This window comes from Humulus lupulus, chromosome 9 (genome assembly GCF_963169125.1).
Source record: "Humulus lupulus chromosome 9, drHumLupu1.1, whole genome shotgun sequence".
NCBI classification, from domain to species: domain Eukaryota; kingdom Viridiplantae; phylum Streptophyta; class Magnoliopsida; order Rosales; family Cannabaceae; genus Humulus; species Humulus lupulus.
Window position 1 is genome coordinate 156,322,553 of NC_084801.1, and position 17,132 is coordinate 156,339,684.

Below are 17,132 nucleotides of genomic sequence, written 5' to 3' on the forward strand. Positions count from 1 at the left end.
ACTTGCACTAGCTCAGAAAAAAAAAAGTGAAAACATTATTGGTCTTGCTTTGATAATAAAATTACATGGAGCGACTACAAAACATTTACTTTTTTGACAATATCGGTGCTTTTTTTTTTTTTTTTGGCATCTGGGTTGATATAATCTCAATATATATATATATATATATATATATATAACAGTGTACATTGTAGTCATCTAGAACATCCTACAAATTTTCAAGAAATTCTGAACAAATTATGGTACCGAAAATAAGATTTAAACTGTTTGTTGCATGTTTTGTGTGCACTTGTAAAATTTGACAATTTGAATCTTGTTTTCGACTTCGTAAACTATTTAGAATTTCTTGAAAATTTGCAGAATATTCTAAATAACTACAATGTATATTGTCATATAAATTTTTTTAGAATTATATCTATCCAAATGTCGATAATATAAGAAGGAAGCACCAATGTTATAAAAAAAAAAGGTGGATGAGTTGTAATTACTCTCTAAAATTATATTACTTTATATAAATCAAGGAAAGTAAAATTTTAAAAACACATAAGGGCATAATTAAAAAAAAAGCTGGTTGAATAAGTCGACAGCTAACATTGTTAACTCTCATTTAAATTGAATTTGAATCTTCTTCGTCATTTTTTTTATAAATTTTTTTAAAAAGCCAAAGTGTCAATTCATGCAATGCATTATAAATAAAGCAGGAGCAAGAGAAGTAAAGAGCACAGGAGTACCACATACCACCAGAGTCCCAAGGCTCCATCCACCGACCGGCTCAGACATCACATGTTTGAGTAATTGTATCATAATAATTTTTGAGACAAAGTTGGAACCTTTTTCATGGCCACTGAGGTTGGTCCCTTAATGTAATCCAATTTTTGCAAATCAAATCACAAGAACTATAAAGAAAAGTGAAGATGAGATGGAACCATATACTAGAAAATATAGTTGGTAATATTTCATAGCCCACACTATTACAGCATCCACACAAATATTCACCAAGATTAAATATAAGAGTAGTTTTAAAAGAATCAAGGCTACTAAAGAGTGACAGAGGAATAATAATAGTAATAATATAGAAAACATAGCACATATTATGATTCCTGTGGAATGACAATTTGAACCGGGAGTGCATCTGAAGGCTGCTGCTGCTGTTGCTCAGCTATCTGTGGCGGCGGCTCGAGTTGCTTTGGCTGCTCACCTTGCCAAGTCCAAATGATGTCCTTCAGAGCTGGTCTAATGTCCTGTTTCATTATCTTCTGATACTCCAATGTATCACCATTTGACTTCTTCATTTCAACCAAATGAAAGTTAGGGGTGATCTCAAAGATCTCTGCATCAATTTCCACAAGTCCTTTCCTTCCTTCCTTGGAACCTTCTAACTTCAATAACCCTCCATCTTTCTTCTTTATCTTCAGTCTCAGACGCTTGGCAATGTCTTCCAGCTTAGAAATGATGGTGAAAGAAGGCCTGTTGGAAGTGAATCTCATTTCTTTTTTTCTCTCCTTCTCTACAAACAAACCAGAAAGATCAAAGCCTGAAGAGTAGGATATGATGTCAAAAGCATTCAAGTTACAAGGCTTTGCTAATTCTTGCTTTAAATCAGTAGTGGCAGGGGTCTGATCTTCATTGCATCCAAAAATTGCATCAGTATCAATAGGGGCTGGCTCTTTCTCATCATCTTTCACAGGCTTCTTCTGCTCCAACCCCTTTCGAAACCAAGAGTTTTCCATGATTTTTTCTATGGAGATCCTTGTTCTTGGGTTAGGATCCAACATCTTTGACACCAACTTGCGTACTTCAGGGGCAAACCAGTTGGGGAACTTGAATTCTCCTTTGGCAATCTTCCTATACATCTCCATTAGATTTAAGTCATGGAATGGGAGATAACCAGCCAAAAGAACAAACAAGATCACCCCACAAGACCATATATCAGTTTTGGCACCATCATAGCCTTTTCTGTTAATGACTTCAGGGGAAACATAGGCAGGGGTGCCACAAGTTGTATGGAGTAACCCATCTTGGTGCTTAGACTCAGCAAGGGAACTCAATCCGAAATCTGAAACCTTAAGATTTCCATTCTCATCCAACAGTAGGTTTTCAGGTTTAAGATCACGATGGCAAACACCTCTACTATGGCAGTAATCAACAGCACAAATCAGCTGCTGAAAATACTTTCTTGCAACATCCTCCTTAAGCTTTCCTTTTGAAACCTTGTTAAAGAGCTCACCTCCTTTAACATACTCCATAACAAAGTAAATTTTAGTCTTGCTTGCCATCACCTCATAAAGCTCCACCACATTGGGATGCCTAATCAGCCTCATTACAGAAATTTCTCTCTTGATTTGATCAATCATCCCAACTTTCAGCACCTTCTCTTTGTCAACTACCTTAATGGCGACACTCATTCCAGTTTTTAGGTTCCTTGCATAATAGACCTTGGCAAAGGTTCCTTGGCCTAATAATCTCCCTAGCTCATAGCGTTGCATCAAAATACTCCCTTTCTTTTCCATTTCTAGTTACAACCCTTGTGCAAACTATATGCTATGTATACTTAATATAGTTAATACGATGCTGGTAGTGAGAGGCTTATTATACGTACCTACTCTTCTATAAAGTGAAAAATCTCAATCAACCATCTTCACAGATATCATGTTTTGAGAAGATGTGCTCCCTTGGATTCCTTGCATCATTGTGTAAATGAGCACAGAACTGGTATGGGCTGAGTTTCAAGTGTCCAATCTCATCATAGATAAAGAATGGCAGCCCAATAGGAGCTACAAGCTCATCAATCTCAAAGGAATAGTTCTCAGCTTCAAAGCACATCTTTCAGCATTCCCTGGAATTTTGAATCAACAAAAGAACTCTGAGGAAGTGGATGTATTTCAACCTTCGTAGAGCAACCAATTACGATTTTACAGCAAATATATCAGATGGGCACCTAAGAAAAATGAAGATTAATCATTATAAGAAACAAGAATTAGAACACAACAAGCAAAACCCATAAATTGTACCAAGAACAAAAAAAACTCTACTAATTTGAAGCAATAATCAGACTAATAAAACTCAACAAAAAAAAAACATTTCTTTATTTGAAAAATAAAAAAGTAAAAAGTGCAATTCACAAAGGAAAAAAAAGTGAGAATTTTAAAATTCAAAAACAAAAAGAAAAAAAAAACACATCATATTAGAATATTCCCTGGAAGCTAAATCATTCCATGTATCTTTCCAGCTATGATATTCATACAACAAAAATATGATATCTGTGACCATGTTATTTTCTCTCCAATCTAGAATAATTAAAAGAAAAGAAAAAAAAAACTTTGTGAATACTGCTGATATTTCAAATCTCACCCGCAAAACATACCATAAACGTTCAAAATCAACAAGCAAATGGATATTTTTTCCAAAAAAAAAATCATTTTTTTTCTTTCTAGAACAAGATGTGAGTTTTGAGAATGGTTACAGATTCAAGACTGGAAATCTTAAATCTTTACCTTACAAACAAGGAAACCAGAACTTAGAAAGCTCTCATAATTTTCCAGGCAACCAATCAGAGAACAAGAACTCGAAACACAAAATAATATAATATACAAATGTATGTATGTATGTATGTATATTACAAGTTACCTCGGTTGGTATGGTGTTGCGAGAGCAAAAACTGAGAAAGCTTAAAGTGATAATGGGAAGAAGGAAGAAGGTTGAGAATGGGGACCGATTTATGGTGTTGTTTATATGGTTTTTGAGCATGGCGGAATAACCTAGACCTCCAATTATAACCTACTTATTTATATATATATTTATTGCAATTATAATAATAATAATAATAATAATAATATTCATTAGCTAACAAACAAACAATGATTAGGTTTTTTTTTTTATTCTAATTAAAAACAAATAAATAAAATTTAAATTCTATATTTAGTTTAGTAGATGCTTTCTAATATTATTCTATTTTAACCAACAAACACGCCATGCATATCCGTTATGTCAGCCTTACATGACAGACACTCATCATTTACGTTTTTTTTTTTTGATAAGGTAAAATTTTTTTTGTTGTTGTAAATGAGAAATTTTAGTTCAACCATTTGAAAAGTTATAAATAAATTATTTTTGACTAAATAATTCACTCACGTAAATTAGAAAGGTTAAGTACGTGTTATTATACATAATTTGGTATGTACGTTTAAATTACGTTAGAGAATAGTATTTAATTGTATTGGAGTCACTTCACTGGGATTGGACTCTTCTCAGTATAAATTTAATCATAAATAAATATATAATATGTAACAAAATAAAATAAAATAAAATTGGGAAGACAAATCTAAATGGTACAAAGTCTTTTTTTCGTAATTTTCTTTGGTCAATTTTGTCGGCACTACGTTGAACTATTTGTCTATCAGCTTGATGGAACTTTTATAAAATATTTATATAAGTAAGTCCCTTAAAATTAACAAAAAAAAATATATTTATATAAGTAAGTCCCTTAAAATTAACAAAAAAAAAAAATATTTCTGTAATATTTTTGTTTGAATCATTCATTTTATTGAAAGGAGACATAAAGTCTTTAAAAGAATATAACATGTGACTGATCGTTAATTTTAGGTGGTATTACCTAAATATTAATTAAAGAAATTATGATATCACGATATTATGTATGTTGATCGAATACTGATTAGAGTTAGATAACCGTAAAAGCTTTAATTTTCTTTTTTTCAGTCTGTTTTGGCCTTCTCATATTAGTTCTATGGTCTTCATAATAGAAAGTAATGTTGAAATCATGTGTATTAATTCGTATATGCATTACAAAACTTAATTATCTATATTTCCAGGTAGTATTGATGGATGCACATTTTCCTACCCGGTTCCTAACGAGGTGGAGAATTTCTATCTAAATGAGAATGAGATATGAACGAGGATAATTTTCAATTTTTGAATGTTAAATGAGACGGGGGCAAGGATATCACTCTCTGTCCTGATGGAGCTCAGTTTAAATTTTTATGTATTTTTATAGTATTTTATATATATTTATTTATGTGTTATTGTAGTAACATTTTTTAATATTTTAAATTTTATTTAGGATAATATTTAATATTTTAAATAATAAAAATTGTTCAATATTTTAATTTATATATAATTTATAATTTTTTTTTTTAAATAAATAGATTCTCCGTGGGAATTCTCCGTTCTAATAGGAGATTTCTCACCCTGCCCTCGACAAAAAATAAGTGGGAATGGGACGGGGATGGGGATTAAAAATATAAATAGGGACAGATACAGGAACCGAAAAGCACTCCATGTCAATTCCCCACCCCATTAGCATCACTAATAGTGTCATTATTGTCTCAAGATTATTGGTATTGATAAAATGTATTAAAAAATATATATTATATTGATACAAAGAAGAGTAATATCAGAGACACATTTAATTTGTACATACTTAATTTACACACAATAATGTGTGTCATTTTAGCAATAAATGTTTTTAAGTTTAATTGTATTGTTAAGATTAAATACGTGTATAAATAGTGTGTATAACTTGAATAAATTATGATTTATTTTTATTCTTGAAATTTCTAATAATGATCTCAAATTTATACTATGTGATGAAATTGAGTAATGTGATGCTTTCGATGTTTCTCAGCGATAGCAGTGGTGCGGTGGGAGTGGGACCATAGGGGTCAGACTGTCAGCTGGTGTCTCGAAAGCAACACGTGTCGATCAACGAGTACTGGTATGAGGCCACGTAAGCCAACATTGCTTTTGCTTGTTGTTGGTTTACTTAATTCGTGTTCGGTGGGGATCCTCTCTCATACATCACGCGTTTTTTAGCATAGTGAAATTACAAAATCACCCTTATAACTACCAACCATGATTCGTACAAGGAAGACTGTTTTAGTCATTTACAATCGTTTTATTACTCTTTTTCAGGCCCAACTGGGAGATGAGATGAGTTCTACTACTCCTGCTCCTACTATTCAGGTCTTAACTGTTACACTCTATATTAATATTATATTAGGTTTAGGTACATGCATGGATCCAAATAAAGCCAAAAATATATATTATGGAATAATAATAATAATGAAAATTCAGTGCATTGTATAATTTCTTCACGAATGTTATGTATACTAGAATTGTTATGGGTTGTATATGTTGAACTTAACATGTCTTTTTCTATTTCATCGAACAACGTTATATGTGGAGATATTGGATAAGAAAAATGGTACAATGTGTCCCTACAATATAATATAATATACATATACATATATTCTGGTAAAAATACTATCTTTTTATACCTTTTCGACACTAGTTAAGAAGCAATTTCCTTTTTATTTTGTGAAATTGGTATTTTAAAATAATTATTTTCGTCAATATTACTATTTTTACATATATTGATTATGATTTATCACGTCCATTCTTTGATATTGAGCTCGTACGTACTGTAATTGAAATAACTAGAATATGTATATGCACATTATGTAAAAATGAATCTTTAGGATTAAAAGACACTGAGTAAAATTATTGAGGTCTTTGTTTTCAATTGAGAAGAATATAGTATTTATTAATCCCACCAAATTTTTATCTTTGTAATATAATATATATGTCACCTACGTAAAAATATTGTACTAATTATACAAATTAGGTGGAGATTAAAGATAAAGTTTTTATATACATATTGACTTAAAATATTAATAAGCTGGCAAACATTCAGTTTGTCTTTTTGGAACCTAAATTAATTGAGACACGCCATTAACAGACTAACATGTATTATAAAAACGTATATACATATACATATATACATACATCATTAATTATTACATTTTATTACACGTGGTTTATGTCAAAGTCGTATATATACATAGAGAAATTGTGAGGTAAAGGTAAGTTATATGATAAGGCATTGGTAAGACATAGCTTTTTAGGCATATAAATTAATTTTCACCTCATTTTTTTTTTAAACGGTGTTTATTGTAGTCATAGCAGATTTTTTGCAAAATTTCAAAAAATTTAAATAATTTACGGTACCGAATACAAAATTTATATAGTCTGTTTCCTACGTATATAAAAAGAAAAATACATGTGCAACAAACTATTTAAACCTTGATTTTGACACCATAATTATCCAAAAAAATTCGAAATTTTGCAAAAAAACCTACTATGATTATAATGAGCACCATCATAAAAAAGTTATGATTAAAATTAATTTACGTACCTAAATAAGAACCTTACCTTACTGGTGCCCTTTTCAAAAATTACTCTCTATATATATACATTTGAAAGATAAGGTTTTTTCTTCTTCTTTCTTTTGGCCGGTTTGTTTATTATTCTTTATTAAAGGTTTGCAGTTGCACTCATTTTCTTGTGGTTAAAGGAAGCTGAAGGAGAATTGGCACTTCCCTTGGTGGAAATCAATAGGGTTTTTTTTAGTGGTTTAGAAAGGAAAAGATATATATAATAGTGCCAATAATGTAAGCCGGACCATCATGACTTGTCAAGTTATAGCTTAATAGAAAACGATGTACTTAGCCTTGAAAGAGGACTCATCAGCCAATCCAAGGCTCTCCTTATTATAACTTTTAAATTTGATACTACCAATTGGGTGGTCTATATCAACTTTTTTTTGTAAGAAACCAAAAAATTCTACATTAATCAAGTTATTTGGACCCACTCCTAATAAGTTCCAAGTTAAATGGATCTCCTATATACTATTACATACAATCAATCTTTTGCATATAAAGATATTGTCCCTAAAATCAATATCACTTTCCTTGTAATATCCGAATTATTTGATTTCTTAAACCAATAATACAAGACCACCATACATATACAAATACATCAACACATAAATAAATAAAGACTCCAATGATCTGGACTAATATTGTAGGTGGAATACATTGAAGACATTCACTTGGTGTATTTAGCCATTTACCATCCTAAAAAAATTAATTAATTTTATTAGTATTTTTTTTTTTTTTTTACTTATGCACTCCTAAATTTTTTGACATAAATACTCACTCTTAAATTTTGTTTTCATGCCTGTCCTCGCTAAAGTTAGATCTTATAGGTTAATAATTCTTGCAATTTTTTTTTAGAATAAATAATTCTTGCAATTAGATTATATACAAGTGAACAAAATCACATTTAAGTGTGATATATTTATTTGTTAAACATATACTTATATGGTGAGGATTGAGGAGAATGTTATTGTAGGAAAACAAATCAGAATGTTTTTGTATATATTATCAGGACAATTCTCCTATATTATTATACTCATAATTTTCAACTTTTCGTGATGTTAGTTAGTAGAAAAAATTTAGGTGTCTATATCATCAATAGAAGCTAGCCTAGACCTAGAGCCATGTGGACCAAATTATGGAAGTGATGGGATGGGATGCCACGCTAATGGAGTGAAAAGAGCCACCTGTTAACTGTAAACGAATCGTTTTAGATATTTAATTTTGTACACGAAAATGACTACTTTCTTAATGCTAGCCACCCATTGCTTATCATTTTTGAGTTCTCAAACTTGGTAGGTCACCCCCACCCCTATAGATTAGGAAGCTTCAACTAACTTCTAAGACTAAAAAAAACTAACTTTTAATACACTCTTCTATGTATTAGATTCATATAAAATGAAGCGTTTATTAAATTGTCTCTAGAAATCAAAATGTTTCAATGAAAAAAAGAATATGAACAAAAAAAAAAAGTGAGAATTATAATTTGTATTATATTATTCACTTAAATTGACTAGAAAATGAAACAAAATTATTTCATGTTATTTATCTAACTAGTATGCATTATCATAATGTTTTAAATTGACTAAATTTAGTAAAAAGAGCAATATTAAATAATAGTTTCATGAGATAGATTTTGAAAAAAGAAAATTAAAAATTTTAAAAATCATTGAGAGTAAATTAATAGTAGAAATGAATGAGATAAAATATTAAAGAATTAGAATTATTATTTTATTATGTTATTTGCTAAATTGACCATTTAAACATTTAATCGAAATTTGGTTGAACTATTTTTTTTTATAGAAAATGTATATTTTAAAAAAAAAATATTTTGTGAGAGTAAATTTATCTTTTAATTTGTAATAATAATGAAATAAATTAAATTAAATAAAAATTAATTATCCATAATGCGATTACCTAAAAAAAAATGGGAGGGGAATATTTTCTCCAAAATTCATATGAACCTATACTATGAATAATAATGATTACCATTCAGATAATTTTCATCCACTTTTTAAGTAAACATGCCATAATTGTCTGACTTTTTAATTTGGCATTGGCACCTCCCTTTACTCAGCTAACAAGTCTAAAAAACACTAATGTACAACTAATTTTCACTGGGTTTGAGGAGTACTGTATTGAATGAAAGCTGGGAAGGTTCTGGAATTACGAGGGGTGAGTCATAATAGTTCATCAAACAAAACAAAAGAAAAATGTGAGTCATGCAATGTAACTACTTTTCTTGGTGATTACGTATATTGAATGACTTGTATTCATAAACCCTTTTTATCTTTTTTTTTTTGTTTGTTAGTTATATTAGAATCATCAACGGACACGTATAGCAAAGTTAAATAATTATATATGCCAAATTTGTGAGCTATGACATATCAAGTAACCAAACTATTGGGAAGTCACAACTGAAAATGTACCATATCAATAATGTAAGCAAGCAATAATGAGTAACATCATTATTCTTTCTACTAGTTTTCACAAATATTGTTCTTTAAACCAAAAAGATAAGGTAGAAAGAGATACCTGTTTGTACCAACTGGTCCATTTCTATTCGACCTATTTGGCACCAAAGCATCAAAATTTTGATGATTAATGACAATAATTTGATTTCATGAAGATATTTGTATTTGGAGTCAATTAAAAGAGGAGAGGCGAGGAGACTAAAAACTATGCCATTGAAATTTCATCAAGAGTGAATATTATACAAGCACACAATCAAATATTTTGTAGGAAAAGCACAATCATGCTATGAGGCAATTTTAAGTTTTAACTATATGATACAAACAAATGTGGGAATGTGGGAAAACATATGTAATCTTTTACATTTGCACTTCCAATATTTATAACTCCTTTTTCATTAGGGACATAACTAAGAATTAAGAGTCGGAATGTAAAGCTTCTTCAGCTCTCTGAGGCGATTTGCAGGCATGAAGAGCGGTGCAGATATCGTTTTGTTCCAGGTACTTCTCTGCATTAATAAGGAACAGAGGTCCATACTCGAAAACTATCCTCTTGCACTGCCAAAGAATAAAGTCATAGCTTATTGGAAAGATAAATTGGGTAATGTTATTGCATGAAATGGGAACTCTGACCAAGATATCAAAATCTTGAAAGATTGTACGCCTTGCAAAAAACAAAAAAAGAGTAAACATTTGATTTCCTAAAGGCTATCACTGGATTTTTCTAATATACAAACAAAGTAGCTTTCTAGTTTCATGAAGGAGAAATATAGACATTGCAGGATATCAAATTTGAAGAAATCAAAGGGTGATAATACTTGCATATGATTTCTACATGTTTGAAACAATTTGCCTCATGTTCTCTCCATTAATTATCAAGAACCATAAAGTTCGTTTCTATCATATAAAACAAAACCTATTCATGAAGTTGTTCTTACCTTTCTCTCATAGTCTTTTATGGAGCTACATGCCTTCAAAAGCACCTCGATAATATCCAGCTGACAAAAAAGAAAGTGAAAAAGATAAACCATAGATCACTGGGCCGTAAGATTAGCAGAATACACCAAGCACGCTAAAATATTTCTTCTATTTAATTACAAATACTAACAATAAAATTGGGTACCAAATAACACCTATATGTCAAATCCCATCTATATCAACTTTTCTCTCTAGAGAAACTTGTTATATTTTCATTCTTCATCTCCATGTATTACAATAGTATACATCCAACTATTCATCATCACATAACATTTCAACACTATTCACAGTCAGCAGTATTGTGCCTTTAGGAAACAAAAGATACATAGCAAAAGTTTCAACATAATTTCTCTTGCGATAATTTAAAGGCTACATCTTCAACCTTTGAGCTAAGTAGGACACCTAAGCATCCATTTCAACAGTATTTCAGTGTTTTTAATTTTATTTTCATCTCAGGAATATCATCAAAGTTTTTATTCAGTGTCAATTATTGTCAGTTTGAGCTTTGAACTGTGTAGCCATGAGTGATAAATAATAACAAAACTTATAATGCAAGTGTGATCATGGGTCATATGATAAGTAACTCATTGCACACTTGCAGTAACCTTAACGAGCCTTGTTAGACCTGTACAAACAAACCACTATGTCTATGGTAAGAAAGAAGCTGGCGTTGATGCTAGCACTTTCTTCTGTTCATTTTTTCTTTCTGAATTGTGTCTAAACATGTGGCAGAAAATCAAAACTAACAGCTCACTAGCCTATCATTAATCATGCAATAATTTAAAGAATAAAGTTTAAAGAAATTACTAGTTGCATCTCCCGTTGTAAATAATATGCTGAAATTGTATCTATTAATCATTTGTGTGCAATGAAAATACAAACCAATGATCCATTTCTTATTGGCCAATAATACAAACCTGGGTATCGGGGTCTTTCAACTTAGCTAGTACTTCTGAAACAGCATGGTGGCATAATCCACAGCTATCTTCACGAAGTTGTGAAGAGATTGCGACAATTTGTTGACATAGGTTGACCTTTCGGCAGAATTCTACAGGTTGTATCGAGGAAATCTCCAGAAAGAAAAGAGGAGCATAATAGTTCACCAAAGCAATACACTGTAGAAAAGGAAATAAGAAATTAGAAATTTAAGTGGTATAACATGCTTACACAAACTTGCCAATACTTGTATCCATAAATGTGAACCTACGTTTGAAAACTAAATTTTCATGGAGCTTCACTCCCACAATATCTTAGCCCATAGCTATTTAAATAATTTATAAAAGAAGGTCACCAATTAAACGTTATCAAGCTCATTGAATATTAACTTGCAACACAAATAGATGATCATCAAAGCTTCTTAACCATCAACTAAACAAAGAATTTTTATGGCGGACTTCTTGTTACAATCATTCTATCATCAAGAAATTATTTTATATTAAGCAGTTTCTGAAAAACTATCAAGTCAGGTATAAAGGTCTGTGCCTTTGGCTTAAAGGCGTGCATTTTCGAGCAGGATTGATGTAGAACTTCAAGGATCTCAATCTGGGTCTTATTTTGTTCAAGGTAATCAAGAGCCTGGGTAGCATACTCCTCACACAATGTGCAGACATTATCGTCCTTGCCAACACTATTTGAAGCCTGCATTTCTGAAACAAGAAGGTATAATCTGTAAGTGAGTAGTAATTTCATAGCAACATAAACCAATTTGCTTCCTTCATGGATCCTTAAAATTTCAAATTACAACTAGAAACCAGATGTGTATATAATTATCACCACGCTATTAGAGAAAGTAAAGGAGCCCTTTAGCAGGTTCGCCATATTCTAAAGGATCCATAAGAGAATAAATTTGTACATCCAAAATCACAAAGCAAAATGTTAGATAACATAAAAGGATGAGAAGAAAAAAAAAACTATGTATTTATTTATTTGATACCCCTAGAATCTTAAAACCCACACTACAAACATGAATTTGAAATTGGGTGTTCTCACTGAACTTTACAAATTTTTAGGAGTTAGAAGCTCATGCATAATTTTAAGAATTAACCGTGAGGAATTGACATATGGGAGGAAATCACGAGTCAGACCACTTAGACCTACGCCTACCCTTGGTATATTAACAGAAAAGCTACATAGAATCATGAGCAGTTCTCTTTCACATATATATCATTCATACAAATCTGGTTGCATCAAAATTTACCTAGAAACCTCACTAGATATATATATATATATACACATATACATACATACATTTATTATATAAATAAGAAATGATACAAAATATAATGAGTCATTATATGTCAAAGAAACTAATTGTAGGACTTGAGTACTGAAACCCCTAAGGTCTGAAGACATGGGTGCATTTTCCTATGTGTTGTGTCTGATAGGACTTATGAGCATAGTACTGAAGGCAATACAGTGTCAACATACTAAATTCGTAGCGCAATTATTGATAACCGACCAAATAAAATTACACACGAGGAGCTATCATGAAAATCAATAACAGAACATGTGCAAATAAGAATTGGGCATGTGAATAAATCCAGTGGAGCAAGGTTATCAAAAAAGGATGACAACCAGTTATATACCTGTTAAATCTGGTTTCAACAATTGTCTAGCATCGCAACCCCAGTTCGCACCTAGCAGAAAGACAACTAAGAGCCCAACTCTCATATCCATTGTGCCTGATGTCACAACCATTGGAAAACAATTCAAAACACATAATAAACTATAGGTGTAATAAAAATGACAGATTGACACTGATAAAAATGAAATTACAAACCACAAAGAAATTCAAAAACAGTAACCACACCAATTTATAATTCTGCTTTCATTCTAATTTGAAAGATTCTACCCACAAACACACATAAATGTTTTAATAAGAACCATATATAATTTATCGGTGAATTCTTCTTTATCCTTGTGTCAATTTGCATCAATAAAATTAAATATTGCTCCTGAAAACTATTTTAAGCAACTTTCTAACATAATTTTTAATTGCAAAGCCGATTGCTTGGAATAAGAGTAATTCAATACAAAGTACTAATTAAAAATCAAGAGTCGTAATTAAAAAAATAAAATAATAATAACCAAAAATAAAATATTCCCAGACATGTTCATTATAATTAAATTCAAACACAAATAAATCATTCATCTTAATTAGAAAGAAACCTCAACAAATATAACCCTAAGAATTATACAAAAATCAACATAAAACAATAAAAGCTTCAATAAAGATAAAAAAACCTAGCTCAATCGGCGTTTGTCGACTCGGAAAATCGAAACTTAGATGATGAATATTGATTTCGTAAAAAAAAAACAATTATCACGATTCGTGTAAGGATAATCGGATTAAAGATGATATTTTGGGTTGTTGATCGTACCTGACGAAAATATCGGCGAAATATCTGATTAAGCGGTGATGACTACACTGGTTGTTGTGAATTTGGGATAGCAGCAATTTTATTTTTCTTTCTATTTAAGAAGTCGCCGTTATGGGTTTTGATTCTGTGCGGTGAAGTATACTGAAACTTTACTAGTTGATTTGGGAAGAAACACCTGTGATTGGATGGCGATTAATTATTGGTAGAGAGTAATGACGTGTGATGATATAATTAGGTGGAAGGTTTGGGTGGTGTGAGGGTTCAGGGTAGAGGGTTGGAATATCTAGTTGACTGTTTAGAGAAAGGCGGAAGGAGAAGCAATCGGAATTTGAATATGACGTGCTTGATTCTATCTCTTGTTTTACTTTTTCGACAAGTAAGTAAGAGTACTTGGAGTATAAATTTATTTAAGTGATTATAAACCTTACTATTGTCTAAGTATTACGAGTGTTTAATTTGTATTTTGATAAATTATTTTTTAGATTTTATATTTTATAAAACAATTTAAATATTTTTTAAATTTGATTTTGATTAAAAAAATTTAAATTAAAATTATAAATAATTCACTAAAGTAATAATTTAGAATAAAAATTTAATCATTCTGACTAATTGTTATACTGTTATGTTTAATTTTTCATTTATCAAAATTAAGTTTAAGGGTTACATAATCTAAAAAGTAATTTATTAAAACATAATGTGTAAATGGATAATAATAACATAAACCCTTCATTTAAATATATTTTTATTATTGGGAAAATTAAAAAATTGTTGAGCTATTAGGTTTGACCAAATTGGTTGGATGCTATGTGCACTACATGTTAGAGAATATATATTATTTAATGAAAATGATTAGAGAATATATATTATTGGGATATTTGCAGTGAAAGTACTTAATTTATTATGTTTGTAGCACTTTGTTTACCCAAAAAAGATTCGTCTAATGGCGTGGCAAAATTAATATGCACATGACTATTCAAGTGGGTACATTTGGTTCGACCATTGACTAGAAGAAGATTCACTCAGCAGAAAGCATATTTCATGGGCGAACAGGCTGGTCACAGTATTTCAGACATCTTTTATAGATTTGTAATCTCACATTTATGTAATAATTGTAATTTTCATTATTATTCAGATACGCTTGTATTAAATGAAAATCAAGGCCCACCGACCCATAAGCAAATCCTTGAGCCTATAAATAAGACTCAAATAGCTCAAGAGATGGAACTTTTGGATCTTTAGAGAGAGAATTATAGTATTTTTATCCACCAAATTTGTATTCATCTCCAAGCTTGTGAAACTCGTGAACCCTAGTTCAGTGATTGCAGGTTTTGTAGTTCTACATTAATAAGAACACTAAGTGGACGTAGGTCATTACCATTTCTGGGGCCGAACCACTATAAATCTTTGTGTCATTTATCTTTTTGGTTTGATTTCATCTCATTTCTGTCGTTTTACTTGACTCCGTGTCGTTGACCAACTCGAGGGTCAACATTTTGGTGCTTTCATTGAGAGCTGAACTCAGGACTTCTAAGAAGATCAAATGGAGAAAACAACTAGGAAAGTTGTCCAGCCCTCTAGGAATGCGTCAACCCAGCCTCCTCCACAAAATGTGGCTGAGGATGAGCCGTAAGTAGAATTGGAAGAGGAGGAGATGGATTCTGAAACTTTGAGAACGACTCTGATTGTGTTACAAGAAGAATTAGCCAATCTGAGGGCTAATCAAGAAATGTGCCTGGAATAATGATGTTGCAGCAGAGGGAGATTGATAGGCAGCGCCCAGAGTTGAATGAGCGGCAGGCTAACATGGACCGCCGGCAGAGGGATACCACCGCCGCCCTGGAGGCAGCCATTCATTTGGCCCGAGGACAGCCTGCACCTACCTCCCAACCGGATCAGCCACCTAGTACGCACCCACAACAAGGTCCACAATCAGACCATCCCCAACATCACCACAATCCGCCACAACCAGCGAACCCTCAAAGGCCAGAACAACCCCCTGCTACTCAACAGAAGAGGTCGTTCTAGGATCCTGAGCAGTAGCCACCCTCTTGTGCTGGTCAAGATAATCTCCAGCAGCAAAGGCAAGAATAGGGCCGGGCAGCGTCCTAGAAGCCCTAGACGCCAGATGGTTAAGGAGCAAAACTCTCCGAGCAGAGGACATCGTCCTTCTACGAGTAGAAGGCAGGTGGAATTAGGCTCTACGGCCAGGGGTCCCCCACGACATAATAATGCCCAGGGACCTACTGACCAACGCAGACCTCCATCCACCGATCGGGACATTCTAGCAGGGAGAGAGGGAAATAGTGTGAACAACAGATCGCACCGTCATCGGTCACAATTTAGAGATGGCCATGATTATAACGAGGCGGATTCTGGCAGAAGGAATGCTGGTAGGCGGCAAGAAGAGAGGGTCAAAGAGCATAACCTTTTGCCAAGGGAGAATCGGCCAATGAGGCAAAATGCTAGGGGGCAACCTAAACAGCCAAACATCTTTGATCGACTGGGCGCAAGCGAGCAAAGGCGTAGGGAGGAAGACCTGAGGGACGTCCTCAATGATAGAAGGGAAAGACACAATGAGTATTTCCCCCCAGCGCCGGTCGCTCCAATGGTGCCAGATGCTGTACAGGGCCAGCTTGATGCTTTAAATCAGGTCGTCCAGCAACTAGTTGGGAACCAGACATCTCATATTGAATTTTATCGGAGGAAGGGCACTCTATTTATACAAATAATCGCAATGGCAGAGACTCCAAGAAAATTCAAGATGCTGGTCTTACCCAACTTCACTGGATTAGAAGATCCTGTATCTCACGTGAATAAATTCGAGATACAGATGGATATCCAAAAGGTGTCAGACGATGCTTGGTGCAGAATTTTTCCTGCCACTTTATTCGAGACTACCCAAGAGTGGTTTTTCAAGTTCCCTCTGGCTAGTATAGTTTCTTGGGAAATGTTCGTAAAGGAGTTTTATGGACAATTCTATGCTGGTCGAGTACATCCGACTAAGGCCAATCAGCTGGTTGAGATACACCATAAAGAAGGAGAAACCCTAAAGGGGTATGTCCAACGATTTA

At 32.4% G+C, this 17,132-nt stretch overlaps 2 protein-coding genes across 4 annotated transcripts; both read right to left on the bottom strand.

Moving 5' to 3' along the window:
- Positions 1 to 930: 930 nt before the first annotated feature.
- LOC133800738 (CBL-interacting protein kinase 2-like) lies at positions 931 to 3,780 on the bottom strand. Of its 2 annotated transcripts, none has more exons than XM_062238766.1 (2): positions 3,628 to 3,780; positions 931 to 2,938 (listed from the first exon to the last, which is right to left on the bottom strand). In XM_062238766.1, the coding sequence occupies exon 2, from the start codon at positions 2,508 to 2,510 to the stop codon at positions 1,092 to 1,094; it is 1,419 nt and encodes a 472-aa protein (XP_062094750.1). In that variant the 5' UTR covers positions 2,511 to 2,938; positions 3,628 to 3,780; the 3' UTR covers positions 931 to 1,091. The 2 variants fall into 2 exon arrangements, with proteins under 2 accessions (XP_062094750.1, XP_062094751.1); XM_062238767.1 differs by lacking the exon at positions 3,628 to 3,780 and adding an exon at positions 3,495 to 3,625.
- Positions 3,781 to 9,901: 6,121 nt separating this feature from the next.
- On the bottom strand, positions 9,902 to 14,212 carry LOC133800739 (uncharacterized). 2 transcript variants are annotated; one of them, XM_062238768.1, is made up of 6 exons: positions 14,062 to 14,212; positions 13,267 to 13,362; positions 12,164 to 12,327; positions 11,599 to 11,796; positions 10,642 to 10,701; positions 9,902 to 10,261 (listed from the first exon to the last, which is right to left on the bottom strand). In XM_062238768.1, the coding sequence occupies exons 2-6, from the start codon at positions 13,355 to 13,357 to the stop codon at positions 10,121 to 10,123; spliced, it is 654 nt and encodes a 217-aa protein (XP_062094752.1). In that variant the 5' UTR covers positions 13,358 to 13,362; positions 14,062 to 14,212; the 3' UTR covers positions 9,902 to 10,120. The 2 variants fall into 2 exon arrangements, with proteins under 2 accessions (XP_062094752.1, XP_062094753.1); XM_062238769.1 differs by lacking the exon at positions 14,062 to 14,212 and adding an exon at positions 13,925 to 13,970.
- Between the last annotated feature and the right edge of the window lie 2,920 nt (positions 14,213 to 17,132).